The sequence below is a fragment of the Euwallacea fornicatus genome, chromosome 11, assembly GCF_040115645.1.
Source record: "Euwallacea fornicatus isolate EFF26 chromosome 11, ASM4011564v1, whole genome shotgun sequence".
Classification (NCBI taxonomy): domain Eukaryota; kingdom Metazoa; phylum Arthropoda; class Insecta; order Coleoptera; family Curculionidae; genus Euwallacea; species Euwallacea fornicatus.
This window is the reverse complement of record NC_089551.1, coordinates 3,714,907-3,730,226: the sequence shown is the minus strand read 5'-3', so window position 1 is coordinate 3,730,226 and position 15,320 is coordinate 3,714,907. Positions and strand designations below refer to the sequence as shown.

At 35.5% G+C, this 15,320-nt stretch overlaps 1 protein-coding gene and 1 long non-coding RNA gene across 4 annotated transcripts in view; one reads left to right on the top strand and one right to left on the bottom strand.

Annotated features, from left to right (window-relative positions):
* The window catches only part of LOC136341968 (cyclic nucleotide-gated channel rod photoreceptor subunit alpha), a 96,457-nt gene that overhangs the window by 3,014 nt on the left and 78,123 nt on the right, over window positions 1-15,320 (top strand). For all 3 annotated transcript variants that reach the window (XM_066287383.1, XM_066287384.1, XM_066287382.1), the window contains exons 2-3: window positions 3,033-3,258; window positions 7,619-7,799. In XM_066287383.1, coding sequence (XP_066143480.1) covers window positions 3,205-3,258; window positions 7,619-7,799 — 235 coding nt within the window. In that variant the 5' untranslated portion in view covers window positions 3,033-3,204. The remainder of the gene's footprint in view (window positions 1-3,032; window positions 3,259-7,618; window positions 7,800-15,320) is intronic.
* The window catches only part of LOC136341986 (uncharacterized), a 28,427-nt gene continuing 20,146 nt past the window's right edge, over window positions 7,040-15,320 (bottom strand). Inside the window, exons 2-3 of the long non-coding RNA XR_010732573.1 lie at window positions 7,605-7,773; window positions 7,040-7,516 (exon numbers count right to left, since the gene is read on the bottom strand). This is a non-coding gene — a long non-coding RNA (uncharacterized lncRNA). The remainder of the gene's footprint in view (window positions 7,517-7,604; window positions 7,774-15,320) is intronic.

The following is a 15,320-nucleotide window of genomic DNA, read 5'->3' as shown; positions in this document are numbered from 1 at the left end:
ATGCCCTCATTTGATTTATATTGCGATCGGCATGGATATGATGTAAATAGCTTAACGAGATTTGGTTCCAGGCAGTAAATGAAACAGAGATTCGGGACCTGAAAAAATGCTGTTATACAAATTGGTAGCCGTTCAACAATGTAAATGAACGGAGGAAACTTGCAAAATTTAGAAAATGGAAGAAAATAATAAATGACACTGCAAAGAATAATTCTTTTGCCAGGAGCGGAGTCACAAACAGTAGATTTTCCTTAAAAATGAAAAACATTAAAATTGGAAAATCGTGCTTAACTGTTATGTATCTTCACTGGTAATTCGAAAGTCACACATGCAGTCTCTGTATTTCTTTTTCCTGTTTAAGTTTGTATAAAACGGCCTTCTCTGACACCCCCTGTTCCCTTCAATTCCGCCTGCGATGGATAACACACGATACGTCAAGAGATCTGTTAGATAAATAGATAATTTAACTTCAAACCGGCCGATAAAATTACAGCGATTGAACTCATGCAGATTAAATACATATCCCTCTCTTTCTCTCTCTTTCCATTCTGTTGGTCATCACTGCATTTGCATGAAAGTGACTGAGTTTTCATCTGATGTTCCACCTGTTTTCAAATTAAATATACCTCTTGCATAATAAATAATTGAATATTCGCTATTTCGAAAAATGCTGACGCCGTTAGATCTATATCGTGATCCAGATGGGTACAAGGAAAAGGGCTTATTGGCCAATAATTCAACCCGTCAATCATCATTCAAGATAGCGCACCCTCGTCATACAGACATAATTTTATTCAAAACCACTTATCTTATAGTTTACCGTAAACACTTCCTTGATTAAGCCAATAATATCATTATTTCTTGTTTGTTGAAGGATATAGTAGGAATTAATGAAAAAAAATCTTTGTTGTATCGCTCACATCGCAACTCAAATCCTTTTGTACCTACGCCCTTCTCGGAAAGTACTTTGCAAACAGCCACATAAAATGTACCAGACATAATGGTAGCCTGCCTCGCTTGAATGCAAATTTGCACACAACACTGTTACCCCCCTGGAGTGGCTCAAGATGCACTTTAAGGGCTTTTATTTGTAAGACTTTTATAAGGGATTTGTCGCTTCGTTTGTGTACAGGGTGGAACAGCCAAATGGAACACATTTAATACCTCAGTATTTCGACAGATGTGAAAAAATCCCGAAACACGTCAATTTTAGATTATAAAATTACATCCTGTAACGTATAAATTTTATCCCTAAGTTTAACCCCCTTTGCGTGGCAATTGCAACCTCTAGATCTTTAAATTGGAATTACGGGTTTGTCATCCCTCAATTGAAAGGTCTTTTCGTTCTCTCTTCAAAACTGCCATGGTTTTAAACTTTATTGCAAAGAACAATAGACAAAAATCAATTAATGTAATTAAGAACGTTCCCTACAATAAACTTAAAACTTAATAACTAATATCGTTTCGTCGTTGAGAATGTAATAAAATAGTGAAACAAATTAATCTCGGTACTTTATTAGATGTTGAAAATGCACGCCTTGAACCTCTTGGCAGTATCATGAGCGTAAATAAAAATGTCTTCTAACATTAATCAACATCTGAGGCGTAACCGATCTAATTGCAAGTCTTATTTTTCTTTTTAAGTCTGTTAGAACGTGTGATTTAATTTTGCACCATACTCTTCACATATCCCCATAAGAAGTCCGATGGAGTAAGATCAGGTAATCGTGTTGGCCGTTATAGCGATCCTCACCTGTCTCAAGAGCACCGATTGGGAAAAGTTACGTCGAGGTACATTGAGATTGATTGGTTGTGTTATTTTATTATATTCTCAATGAATAAGTGGTATTAGTTAACCAGGTTAGTTTGTTGTAGAAAGTTTTGCCAATTACATAAATTCATTTTTTTCCATTATTCTTTTAATTAAAGTTTAAAACAATAACAATTTTGAGTAGAGAATGAAAATATTTTTCAAATGAGGTATCACAAACCCTTACTTTCAATTTAAAAATTTGGAGGGTGCAATTCTCACGCCGAAGGGGTTGCATTTAGGGATAAAACTTTTAAATTGCAGGATGTAATTTCAGGACCTGAAATTGATGTGTTTAGGCATCTTTTTTACAAATTTTGAAATATGCAAATATTCAGTTTATTCCATTTGGCTGTTCCATCCTGTATATCGGACTGTTGCCTAAAAGATCAGCGATTGTATGTGCCTCAATGAATAATGTCATTGTTTTTGCATACATGACTCTGCATTTGCCGGAACTAATGGGGCAAATGCAGTTGTCTTTGTGGTGTGTTGTGGGTTAACCAGCTTTGAATTGGTTCGGGAGGAGTAGATGTAATCCCAAACGAGATAATAAATTTTATATTAGTAAATTCAGATAAAAAATCGTGGAAAAACTATTTTAGAGTAATGTTAGCACAGAGGATTTTTTCCTTAAGCGATTGTTCATGCAATTTTAACAATTTAATTCTTGTATGGACGTACCGATGGCGAAACAAATGTAGTCATTTGTATGTGCGGCAATGAGTCAAGGTTCAGGACACGAGGAAACGTACTTTGGGTTGCTCATATCCAAGCAAGATTTGGCACAGTTTACACCATTTGCTCCTCTGCACTACCATTTAACCATCCATATAAATTCTGACCTTTTCTAATTTCATCCACACAGATTTATTTTACGCTTTCGATTTTACAGGTCGCCTGTACCTACCTATTTTGTAAACAATCTTCAATTGACGATATAGTTGTTGTATAATTTAAAAGGAGCCGACCAACCTAAAGACCTGAAAACGTGTCCCCCAAAGACCCTCGGATCGATTTTTTGCCCCGGCGGGGGAGTAGTGGTGTCACCGATCCAAACTTATTGGAAAAGGCATCGCGACGCTTTGCTCGAATGGCAGGCTCTTTCGCAAATGAAATTCCATTCGATATTGTCTTGTTGTCTTGACACAAACCTCTGTTTATTCATGTTACTTTATACTTTAAATTAAACAGATTTTTCTAAAAAGAATTTTATTTCCAGATGCAGTTACGTGATTCGATCAATCTTGAATACCCATGCGTGCCCCACCTGTCGAGTCGCTCTTTGAAGGCTGCGCAATGCCTCATTTGAACAGGGCTGCGCAGCGACTAGGGTGCGCCATCGAGTGGCGACCCCGTGAGGCCACCCTCACTGCGCCCTCAAGGGCGCAGTGATGTCCACGGCCCGACGACTAGTGTTAAGTCTGAGGGGTAGGAAGCAGTCACAGGTAAACGTTTCCTTTAACGTCAGCCACCGGTTTAATTTTATTCATGATCGACTAGGGTAAAAATTCAAAGGGCAGATTCGTGTAATTATCGACGTTCACTTCGTAGTTCTAGATTTTTTGAATCGATCCCATGCGGACTATCATAACCTCGAAACGTTGATCTTTAAAGAAAAAGCGTAACGAGGTCAGGAGAAAATTGTTTCCTCTTGTGCCTAAACAAACCCTGTGGCCACCTCCGACAGGGCAAAACACCTTTTTAAGGGCTGATATCGGTATCCAGAAACCTTTTCTGCCGGAAAGCTTCCGGGTCCGGAAAGTAGCGTGCGTCACGACAAAGGCCTCCGAAAGGGATGATGCAAACTATATCTGGATCTCTGTTTACCAGTGTTTGTTTCAAATGCCCTGGGGCATCACTCAGTGCCGTATACAGGCTGTCCTGGATAAGAATGCACTCTAAAAGGATCTCATAAGCCACAAGAGATAGGGAAGTGGTTAAATTAGAGAACAGTTGTGCCTTTTTGCGTTCTGCAGAATCATATTTTCAAATTAAAAAAAAATCCGAATGAATCCGACGTTGATTGAGAAAGTTGAAGTTGATTGATTTGAGAAGGACCGATTTTTCGCGATGCTTTTTTAATCGTTTCTCATTTTGTTTCAAAAGATAAATTGAAATAAATTTGACGTTCGCATTGCCGATTTTTCTTCTTTACAAGATTGTGTTTTTATATTTTCTACACGACATTTCGTTTCTTCGAACCCATCATTAATTTCGTTTTTCAAATATGAAATAAATACAAAATAAATATAAATATTAAATATTAAAAAATATAAATATATATATATATAATCTTTATTTCATACGAAATAGGCTATCGACCATACTGGTGATAAATATAATAATTAACAAATTTTATTTTATTCTCAGTAAGTTCTAGCGTTTTCCTGAATTCAACGATATATCGCACATTAGATTTATTAAATGCTTTTGCCGGAAAAAAAATTACTAAGGGTAGCAAAAACTGACCACCACTCTCTTCCGATATTATACCAATGGAATTTTTTTTCGGGGGACTCCTTAAAATGATAGTTAAGATTTTTCAAAATGATTAATTGAAGATTCTAGTGCAGCTTGGAATAAGAGAGATAACTCTAAAGGTTTTATGTCCTATGGCAGAAATTTTAATCGGTATTATTTATGTTTGGAGAATGAGAGTTGAATATTTGAACAACGAAAAATTTTAAAATACCATTTGTTTGTGTTTATTTTATTGTTTACTAAGTGGCAGGTCTAAATAAATGATTTTCGAAGCCATTCATGATGTCGAATAAAAGTTCCGCTAGATTTGAAAATGGAGAATGATATATTTTAGACTAAACCATTTAATAAATTGTAATTGTGATATATCATTAGATTGAGAAAAAGAAGTAAAATTTACTGAGCGCAAAAAAGACTTGTTGACTATTTAAAAAAAATGTTAAATAAAATTAAAATAAAGTTGATAATGGTTTCAAAGAAAACGAAACGTTGGATCGAAAACTTAAAAACGCCATCTTGCACAAGAGAAAAAGTGGCAATGAAAATATTAAAATTTTTTTGACATACTTTTTGAAACAAAATGATAAAATAATAAAAAAGAAATCGCATGAAATTGGTTTTTCTCAAATAATTTTGAATCCATACGGAATTTTTTGAAATTTGAAAATATGATTTTGCAGAACACTGAGAGGCGCAACTTTTCTCCAATTTAACCACCTCCCTATCCATTATGGTTTACGAAGTCCCTATAAAGCGCATTCTTATCCAGGACAGCCTGTATACATAGGGCTGAGTATAAATTTTCGTGCAATACTCGAGAACTGCATAAAGTCTCATTGATCCTGTTTAAGGGCAATAGGGCGAAGTAATTTAAAATCATGACTCTATAACGTTTCGTAAATGTAGTAGGAAATATACAGAGTGGTTCACACGAAAGACCGAAAAGGTCGAATACGTAAAAGGCAGACTTTTTTACAATGAAAAGGTACTCTTTTTTGGAAAACTTACACTTTTCCGAAAAACAAGTACAAAATGGGTTTTAAAAAATCATGACCAAAATTTTATATTAAAATATTTCTAACCTAACCTCCCCCTCCTCCCTTAAATCGTCACATCACTGATTATTTATTTTTTTTTTTGGAAAAAGAGTCCAGATTCAACTGTATGGCGACCTATTAAATTTCAACACCTTGTTAATTCTCACTCACCAATTAAGATAAAAAAACTACTTAATCAACTCCCTATCAGAAGTTTCGTAAGAAACAATATAGAAAAAAAAGTATTTAAAACTTTACCTTATATTAATTTGTAATATACGTCTCTCAAGTAGCGGTCCGTATTTTTTAATCACCATGTATAACCGGACAGTTCAGTCCTTTGCAAGGGGACCCATGCACGCACCCCTAGATCCGCTACTGAGTCTAAGATAGAGAAACGTGTGACCGAATTTAAGCTATGATATACAGGGTGTCCCAGAAATAATTGTACTATTCTTGACCAAAATTTTTTTGAACCAAAAATAACGCATTTCAGGCAAACTTGCCTATGACCAATATTGTTTCGTTTCGCCGCTACATGGCGCGAAACCAAGCAATATTGAAAAAAGTTCTCAAATTAATAATATTTTTGTAAAATAATTGCTGAACGCTTTTATCGATATTCATAAATTTCGAAACTAAAAATTACTACATAGATTGGGGTATTTTAACGTGAGCGAGATATTTTTTAATGCGTGGAACTATTAAAAATGGTGCATATTTCGCAAACAAACCTTTATATTTTTGTTATCCCTGTACCTTTTACTTAATTTTTTTTTCACTATAAACTGACTTTATTTTGAAACTTTTTTAGCTCTTGTAGAATTTTCACAAGCCATAGAGTTTCTCTACAAAAAAATTATTTACGATATCTTGCAATTCACCATTATCCTTTAGTCGGAATGAAAACATGAAAAAGGTTTTAATTCTAAACAATTATTGTTTACAAAGCAAATAAATTCGTTTTAAAAAGTTAATCAGTATTTTGGGCTTCGTGTCGGGCTTATTTTTAAAATGATCTGCAACGTTGAAAGGTCTAGGCAGCAACACAGCTTCCGTAGTGATGGAGGAATCATATACTTTTGCTTTAAGAACTCCCCACAGGAAAAAGTCCAGAAGCGTTAAATCGGGTGATATTGCTGGCCAATTCACGGGTCCACGTCCCCCGCTCCATTTGTTGGGATATGTGTCGTTTAAAAATCTACGAACGTTTTAAAAAAGTCGGATGACGTCCCGTTATGCATAAACGACATTTCGTCACGAAGTTGTAATGAAAGACATTTTGCAAGAAGAGTAAATAGTTATCCCCATTTAACCGATTGGGCGTTACAACTGGTTCAGTAATAAAATTATGAACATGCCTGTCCAATTATTAATTTTAAAACTATGCTGGAAATGTTTCACTTTATTGCCAGAAGACTTCCATTGCTATACACATGTTCATTATGTACAGGGTGGTTCAAATTCGAGGCCTCTTATTGGGATCTCGAGACTGTAAGAGATACGAGATCGCTTACATTGGGGAAAACTGCACAATTTAGTGCCTGCGAAAATTAGCGAAATTTACCGCCCACTTCGAAGCCGGAAAAATTCCGAATACTTCCGGAAATATTAAAAAAAAACTTTTTTTTGGTATATAATTATTATTTTCTCTTTACTTTATTTAAAGAGGTATTTCAAGACAAATTTCATTTCATTATTGTCAGTTTTTTGAAAGCCCTTAGTATATTAATTTGCATTTATTGACGATAAATAGAAACTTTTCTATTATTATCATTCTATATTACATAGTTTAAATGATACGTGGTAGAGTGATACATATATGCACTTTTTAAGAGGGTATTTTTATGATATCTACTGCTTTTTTTGGTAGTTTTATACGTCACTGTTCTTAGAAAGGCAAAAGATAACGACAGAACGAAGCAATATTGAATATGGGCAAGTTTGCCTAGAACGCTCTATTTTTTGTCCAAGAATTTTTTGTCAAGCGTTGTACAGTAATTTCAGGGACACCGTGTACAACATTTAAAATGAAAGCTAACATTTCTCGTGAGATCCAAAGTACTTTCCATTATTACCTCAGTATATCAGAATTTTCTACCGAGTGAAACCATGGAATAACACATGTTCCCGACTAAGGTCCGGGGCCTCTTTTTCCTACCCATCCAAGGAGTACTTTGAAAGGCTGAAAAATGGAAGTACTTGATAGGGCGAACGTTGAAAAGTTCATTTTTATTAGTTCGTATATTGGGCTGAAGGCATATGATACAAACCTGCTAATTTTCAGGATAGTTCGGCGGGTCGTTTGGTGGGTGGACCGGGGTGCAAAGGGGCGGCGGGGGGCGGTTGCCACGAACTGGATGAAATAGCGGTGGTATCGAGTAGCGCAGACCCATTGCACCTCAAATACGGTGGAGAAATCGCTGGAGCTCAGCCCATCTCCTGCAATGGACCCAGGCTTGTACCAGGTTAGAAAATTACTATAGATTTACCGGAAATTGGAATTTTGTAGTAAGATTCTTGGGATTTAATGCGACACCTCTCTTCACCTAACGATAGAAAAAAAGTTGTTTTGATGAGTAATTTAGTACAGACTTCGCTACGGTATAACCAAAATCTGTTATAGTTTTTGAGATCTCAGTGGATACCTCGAATTCGGAGCTCCTCAAATATCTTTAATGTTCGGAGTAAAAATATCTGCGGTAAATTTAACCAGTAGTCTATAGAATGACGATCTACTTCTTTCCCACTCGGTGTATGACGTGTTGCCTACAACCAGGAGCTTTTTACGACTGCAGTGTCTAAGTTTATATCTTTAAAAGGTGTATCCGGTGGAAATGAGTTTCTGCAAATGCTTGCTCTCCCCACTTGAGGAGAGTGGTCAAAATACCTCAAACCAGATTATACACAATAATAATAATAAAAGAAGTCATTGAGGAGCGCTACCTATTATACCGCACTCAATTACGTCAGTCAGCGTCGTGCTATACACGGTTTAGCACTCAGGGATGGCGCTATGGAAATAATACGGAGTTTACAACGTCAACTTTCCGAACTGATAGCAACCGGGCGTTGTTTTATCTCTTCTGTTCCGCAGTTATACTTTCCTTGAAGTAGGAAAGTTTAAAGTATATCTGGGCAGAATGCGCGGAGGTAGCTGAAGTTTAAGTATCTTTCGTTTTACTAATTGCCACCAAGTTTTTGAAAGTTTGACGTGGTGTTTATTAAGGGAAGTTCTTCCGCCTTTAACGGCTCACCTAGTTAATGGTGGAAGTTCTGGACGTAGAATTTGATAAAGGGTTTGCCAATATCTACGTGAAAATGTTCTATGGGGTTGAGCAGGATCGTTGATTTTTTTATTTTTTTTTAACTGATACACGAATTACATACATTAATAAGGGCGAATTTGCGCACTATTCTCAGATAGAACTAGCAAAGACTAATATTCATGTTTTAATTAAGGATTAGACGAACATCTTTCTTGACATTTTGGTGACGGAACGTTTACCGTTTTCAAAATTTTCGACAACGCAGTAGAGAAATTGAATTAAACGATAAACTAAAATGCAGTACTAGAGACTTTAGAAGGTAAATGGCATTTTCAGTTAATTTGGGCTGAGATGGGGCCCAATGCGGTGCTATTCTCGAAAAATCAAACAGAATATCTATGCAAAGTTATACAGCTCAGTTTCATTCACTTCAGAAGTCACAAATAAATCGATGCACACAACTTTCCTAATTGGATAACGAGTTAAGTTCCTGCAATTAGTTGGTATTTCAGACGCACAAACTTCGCCAGCAATTCGATACTGTTTCGGCTGATTATTCACCCCTTTCTTCGATCCGTTTTGCCCTCGGTAATTTCATTAACTGTCCGGGCCTAATTGCAAAAACGAAACAATGTTGTTTTATGGAAGCCCCCTCGGTAGGTCTAGAGTACTCGTCACGTTGGCGCACATACATGTGTCAAGTGGCTTTGTTAAAGTCGCTACGTGAGGGTGAACGTAAAACAAACGAAGGGCCGGACTCGAGGGGGTAGAAGAGGAAATTAAAATTTTTCGCCGAGGAAAAATGAAATTGGCGTCGTGGATAAAGTAGCGATGGATCGATAGAACTTCGTAGAGTCCAAATGCCTTGTAGCAACACGTTAGTGCCATTAGCAGGTGCTTAATTTTAAGCTGGTTAAATCGTGACTCCGCACTTAACGCGGAAGGTAATGCAAACTCAACAATAATTAAAACTACACGGAGGGAAATCGACAAGTTCATTTTGCCTATTGCTTAATAAACCGACCGTTATTTTTTGTTCTTAAGCGTTATTGCGTGGAAAACCCAAAATTGAAAATGCAAATTTTTCCCAGGGGAACCAAGGTGGAAAGAATGGGCACGCATAAACCTCGTTTTAATCAGCTTGATTTCGTTTATTACATTTTCAAGGGCTCGTTATTTTTTCATTAGAGCTGCAAATATTTGAAATTTTCACCGTTGGCCGGAAATTAATGGCCTTTAAATGGATACCAGACACATTTCTTTTGATCCCCTCCTTCGGCTCCTTTTAATGGGTCCCACGATCTACATTTCAGATAGGTTTTGAAATACGTAAAGGACGGTTGATGGAAAACAGTCTGGGTAATCCCGATCCGTAATCCTAAATAATCAAAGGGACAAGGCTGTCCTCCCACATCCATCCGGGCACACGTTATATTGATTAGCGGTAAACCAACAATATGGCTTACATGCGGTCTGGAGAAGTAATATAATACTGAATCAACCGTCTATTAGTTGTCAGAAATGAATACATATTGATCTTACAATTACATGTGTAAGGGAAATTTCTTCGAGTAAAGAAACAAAATACTACTTTGGTTATACTGGGTGTCCCAGAAACAGTCGTCCGTTTTCGAACCCCTAGTTTCGAACGAAATGAACCAGTTTCACTCAGTTTGTGGTCAGTTTGTCGTGAAAGTGGATGATCCGGTTGTTGTCGTAACCAAAAATCCTCCCTCTGGAATTTGAACTAAGCGCGTCAACTGGAAAACGAATCACCCTCGATATTTCGATCCTTATCGATAATATGTAAATATGCAAAAATACGTCGATTTTATTTTCAAAGGGGACATCCTTTAAGTCCGTTTTCTATTAAATTACATGCACCTTGTAGCGGGGTGGAAACAACCTCTATAATTTTAAATGGGAAGCGGCATTTAGTTATATTTCATTTAGATTTCCAAATATACTTGCTGATTTTTTTTTAATTACGAGATTTTCGAAAAATCATGTCCAAACCGTAAACGAGCTTAGCAATCAAGTGTATCGTAGAAATGTCTGTATTAATGTTCTAAGTGTTCACAATGCGGTCCAATATGTTCTAAACAGTCACAAAATCTCTTTTCAAAACTCACTCTAACATTCACAAAAACTTCTACTTAGATTTCCTTACATGTAGCTGTAATTCTTTTTTTCTATTCTTGTTGAACTTGAGGCTGAGTTTTATAAACAACAGAGTTAAGATACCCCCAGAGAAAAAAAATTCAGAGGTGTTAGATCGGGCGGTCGCGGTGGCTATTCAGTTGATCTCCTTTGACCAATCCATTTGCCAGATAACCTATGGTGTAATCATTGTTTAATAGGAAGAAAATAGTGTGGTCAAGCAATAAACAATGCGCAAAAGAACAAACATTTTTAGTGCAAGAAATGCCAATACTAATTTAAAATACAGGACGATTCCAAAGATGGAGTTTTCCTTTCACCAGCGAATAAGGCTTGAAAAAATAGGATTTTTTCGATTGGCGCTTTTTCTAAATATCAACATCAGATATTATAAAGATAGAGATACAGGGCGTCAAAGTTTTATTTAAAAAAATAAAATTTATTAATAATTGCCAAATTTCTTGAGATACTTAAACAAAATTTTGCAGGTTTCAATAACTGCGTGGGAGCGAAATTCTTCAATAAATATAATTATTTTTGGGTTTACCAGTGGTGCGCGTATAGAAAGAGGTATTTAGTACTTTTGAAAAAAAGGTACGACACTGACTTAAAAAAAATTATTATTGAATTAAAAAAATGTTGATTTTGATATTCATATTTTCTAAAGATAAATTCAGTTGTTATTTAGAAATTTAGCCAAAACTCAAGAATTGTTTAACTTGTTTGCTAATTAAAATCATTAAAGTGATAATTCCAATGCAATTTGACTATTACGAAACCTACAAAATTTTGTTTAATTATCTCAAGCGGTTTGGCAATTATTGATAAGTTTTAATTTTTTAAATAAAACTTTGACACCCTGTATCTGCGTTGATGTTGACACTTCGAAAAAACGCGAAGAAGAAAAAAAATACATATTTTTTGAAGCTCCATTCGTTGGTGAAAGGATAACTCCAACTTTGATATCATCCTGTATAATTAATTGTTGGAATCAGTTGCTAAGTTTACTGAAACTGGTTCCATTGTGAACAAGAAAATAGTTCATGTGCGTGTTTTGAACGAAACAGTTCAAATTTAAGTTTTAGGCTCTTTTGTTGCCGAACGGCCCAGCTTCGCTCATATTGTAGCGCACGAAGTAGGAATGTCCCATGAAACAGTAAGGAAAATACTAAAGTTAAATGAATTTCATCCGTATCAAATGCAAATTCTTCGTCATAGATTTTGAGAGAAGGATTCAATTTTGTGGAATATTGATAGATTTTAGAAATGACAACCGAAATATTTAACCAAAAATTTACTTTAGTGATGAGTGCTCATTTTTCCTTAATGGACTTTTTAACAAACAGAATAGCCGATGCTAAAGCGATGCAAATCTTCCGCTGTTTAATCAAGACAATACACGGTGTCCACAAAAAGTATATGATTGAGCTGGTATTCTTAGGAATACTGTTATTGGTGCTTTATTCATAGAGGAAAACTTAACTGGTGGGTTTTATTTAAATTCGCAAGAAAAGGTAATGGACCCATTAATAATAACGAATTTCGTAAATCAGGTTGACACGCCTGGTAATAGCTTTTTACAAGAAAATCTTCTTCATTTTTAACAAGATGGAGCCCCACCGCATTCTTTCTCTCGTGTTAGACAGTAGTTACGTGATAGGTTTCTTGGCAAATGGGCTGGTCAAAGAGGACCACTTGAGTGGCCATTGCGATCGTCCGATTTAACACCTTTGGATTTTTTTCTTTGAGAGCGTCTTAAATCTGTTGTTTATAAAACCCAGCCTCAAGATTTGGAAGGATTGAGGAGAATAATTACAGCGGCATTTATTCAGGAACGTATATTTCGCTCCTATAAATATTTCTGCGTCTAACATCCTGATACTTTAAGATTAGGGTCTGATTTTATAAGCCCGAATCCACCTGAGACCGAAGGAAGGCCTCGCCTGTACCCCAGCATAGCGTACCCCATCTCAACCGGACGAAAGTCATTACAGTCCCAAGCAAGAACCTCTGCTCGCGCACGAGTTCTTTCTTATTTCACGTTCTTATAGAGCAACTTATTGTTACATCTTTTATTGCACGTAATCAACGAAAATAGAAGTAGAGTGTTTTAGACACGTGAATAATACGCGATTGACTAAGGTATAATTAGATTTATCGCATAAATAAGAAATCATTGTGAACCCTTATTGTCGGTGTTCCCACGTGTCCTTCTGGGGATCCTCAATCTACTGGTTTGGGTTTTCAGGCAATTGTGGGAAATGAAAAAGTAGCCGAGCAGAGCCCGAAATATTGTTGAAAATACTTCAACGATGAAGACTGATACTCGAGTTGCTGATGTTTGAGTACTTGAACAAATGTAAAGTGCCAGGTTTTCCGCATTTGTGTGGTTTACCTTTGTCAATTACTGAATACATTGTTGCATTAAATAACAACATGAATGCGGGACAAAATCAATATTCCAGTTTGTTTGCATGCTCCAACCCATAAGAGTTTTTCCATTTTAAGTGCCGAATTTTTTTTTCATATAGTCCAGAATAGAGCCTGAAAGCCCACATCTGCATCGGTGTTGTCGTATTAAGGAAATGTCTAAAAATTCGTTTCTTTATTAAACACCTCGCCACAAGATCTCTGAAGTTTGATTGCTACCTCATCTTGATTTTTCGCCATCTTACTATAAGTATCATGATCTAGATGATGATCATTAACCCGCCAAATCCAACTTCGTAAAGTGAGGTTCGATCCTCTGGCAAGTTCTTGATGGTCCAAATCTCATGTCTGGCAACAGTTGCTTGTGGCGATTCTGTCCTTCATATTTTCATGCAATGTTTAAGAATATGGTAACTCTGAACTGCACATCAGGCTAGAAGAATAAATATTAAGTACAATTTCGTAATAATGGAAAATACAGGGTGTCTCATCTAAAGTGATAGCAGCGAATATTTCTAAAGTAAAATAAAAAATAAAACTAATTTTGAAACAAACATCATTTTGTTGCAACTTTATTTTTATAACTTGAACACCCAGTTTTTTGGTAAATTTGCAAAGAGCTTAAGAAATGAAGTATTTTTTTGCCCGAAAAGAGTTCTTTTAAAATTTCTCGTTTTCCAGACATTAAGAAATTTTGAAGTGGCATATTTGACTGGCGGACATTGATTTGAAATAATACAGAACTTAACTTACGAAAAAAACTTTGTTAAGGAAAAATAACAATTTACAGATTATAAAAATTAAGTCAAAATCATAGTAAACATTATTTTTAAACCTTTATTAGTCGAACACATGTTCAAAATGTTGATTTTTCGCACCCAGCCATCGATACACTCCCTCCTCCCCAATTTTTTTTTAGTGTTTTCTAATCAACACATGGCTGTTTGTTCTATTGATAAATGTTTACAAATCTTTTTTCCTATAATTCTGAGTTCATTTTTAGAGTATGTGAATTTTTATTTTCCAATAATAAAGTTTTTTTCATACTTCAAGTCATGTGTTATTTTGAATGGACCACTTCAATTTTTGTGAGTGTCTGGAAAATGTCCAGTTTAAAAAAAATACTTTTCCGACAAAAAAATATTTCATTTGTCAAACCTTGTCAAATTTACCAAAAAAGTGGAAGTTCCATTTATACAAACCATAGTTGAAACAAAGCAATATTTATTTGAATTTTTTTTTAATTTTAAATTTCGTTTCGAAAATAATCGCTTGTGCCACTATAAATAAAACATCCTCTATGTTTTTTCTTCACTTAGAATTTTCCCATTGAAGCACGCATGCAACCATAACTACTGAAATCTACCATGAAATCCAAATTATTTTTGTTTTTTTTTTCATTTTTTGAAAATTTTTCTGTGGCTTTTAGAAACACCACGTATGTCACTACTGTTTTTACCACTCTCATTAGTCACAATTTCTGAATTGAATTGCAAATTTATAAATGCATATGATGAGAGGCAAATATGTGCTGAACTGGCTAATATATATGAAATTGGGTAATAATGCCGATATCTGAGCTCTCCGGGTTTTTCTTTTTAATATTCTACATTTTTTAGGAGAATGTACCTACCCTACTGTTTTTTTTATGATTATCTTGATTGCTCATGCGAGCATTGGAAAGGAAATTTGTAAACGAGAGAAGAAATGATTAAGGCCGTATTGAGGGGGCTGAAACCCTTAAGTCTAGCATTTATCAGGGAGCAAAAGTGATATATAATGTTTAACTTTTTTAATCACACTTTTAGCGTCAGTCAGAATTAAAGGAGCTCTAGTTGAGTCTTTGCACTGTATTTGAATAAATATGAACTGTTTTTTTTTAGGTTGAGGGGAATCTGCGTGTTGTAGTCCGTAGGTTTGTTTCGACTTCATGATTATTCTGATCAGCTGTGCGATGTTGTTTAAATTATTTTCGAATTTTAGCACGATACTGTCAGTGTTCTCTTTAGTCACGACGTAATTCATTTGGGCTTCGGCTTTTTTCCTTATTTTGGCCATTGCTTACACTGCAATGTCGTGTGTTCGGGAATGTCTTCAATGTCGGCACAAAACCAGCACTTTAAGTTTCTC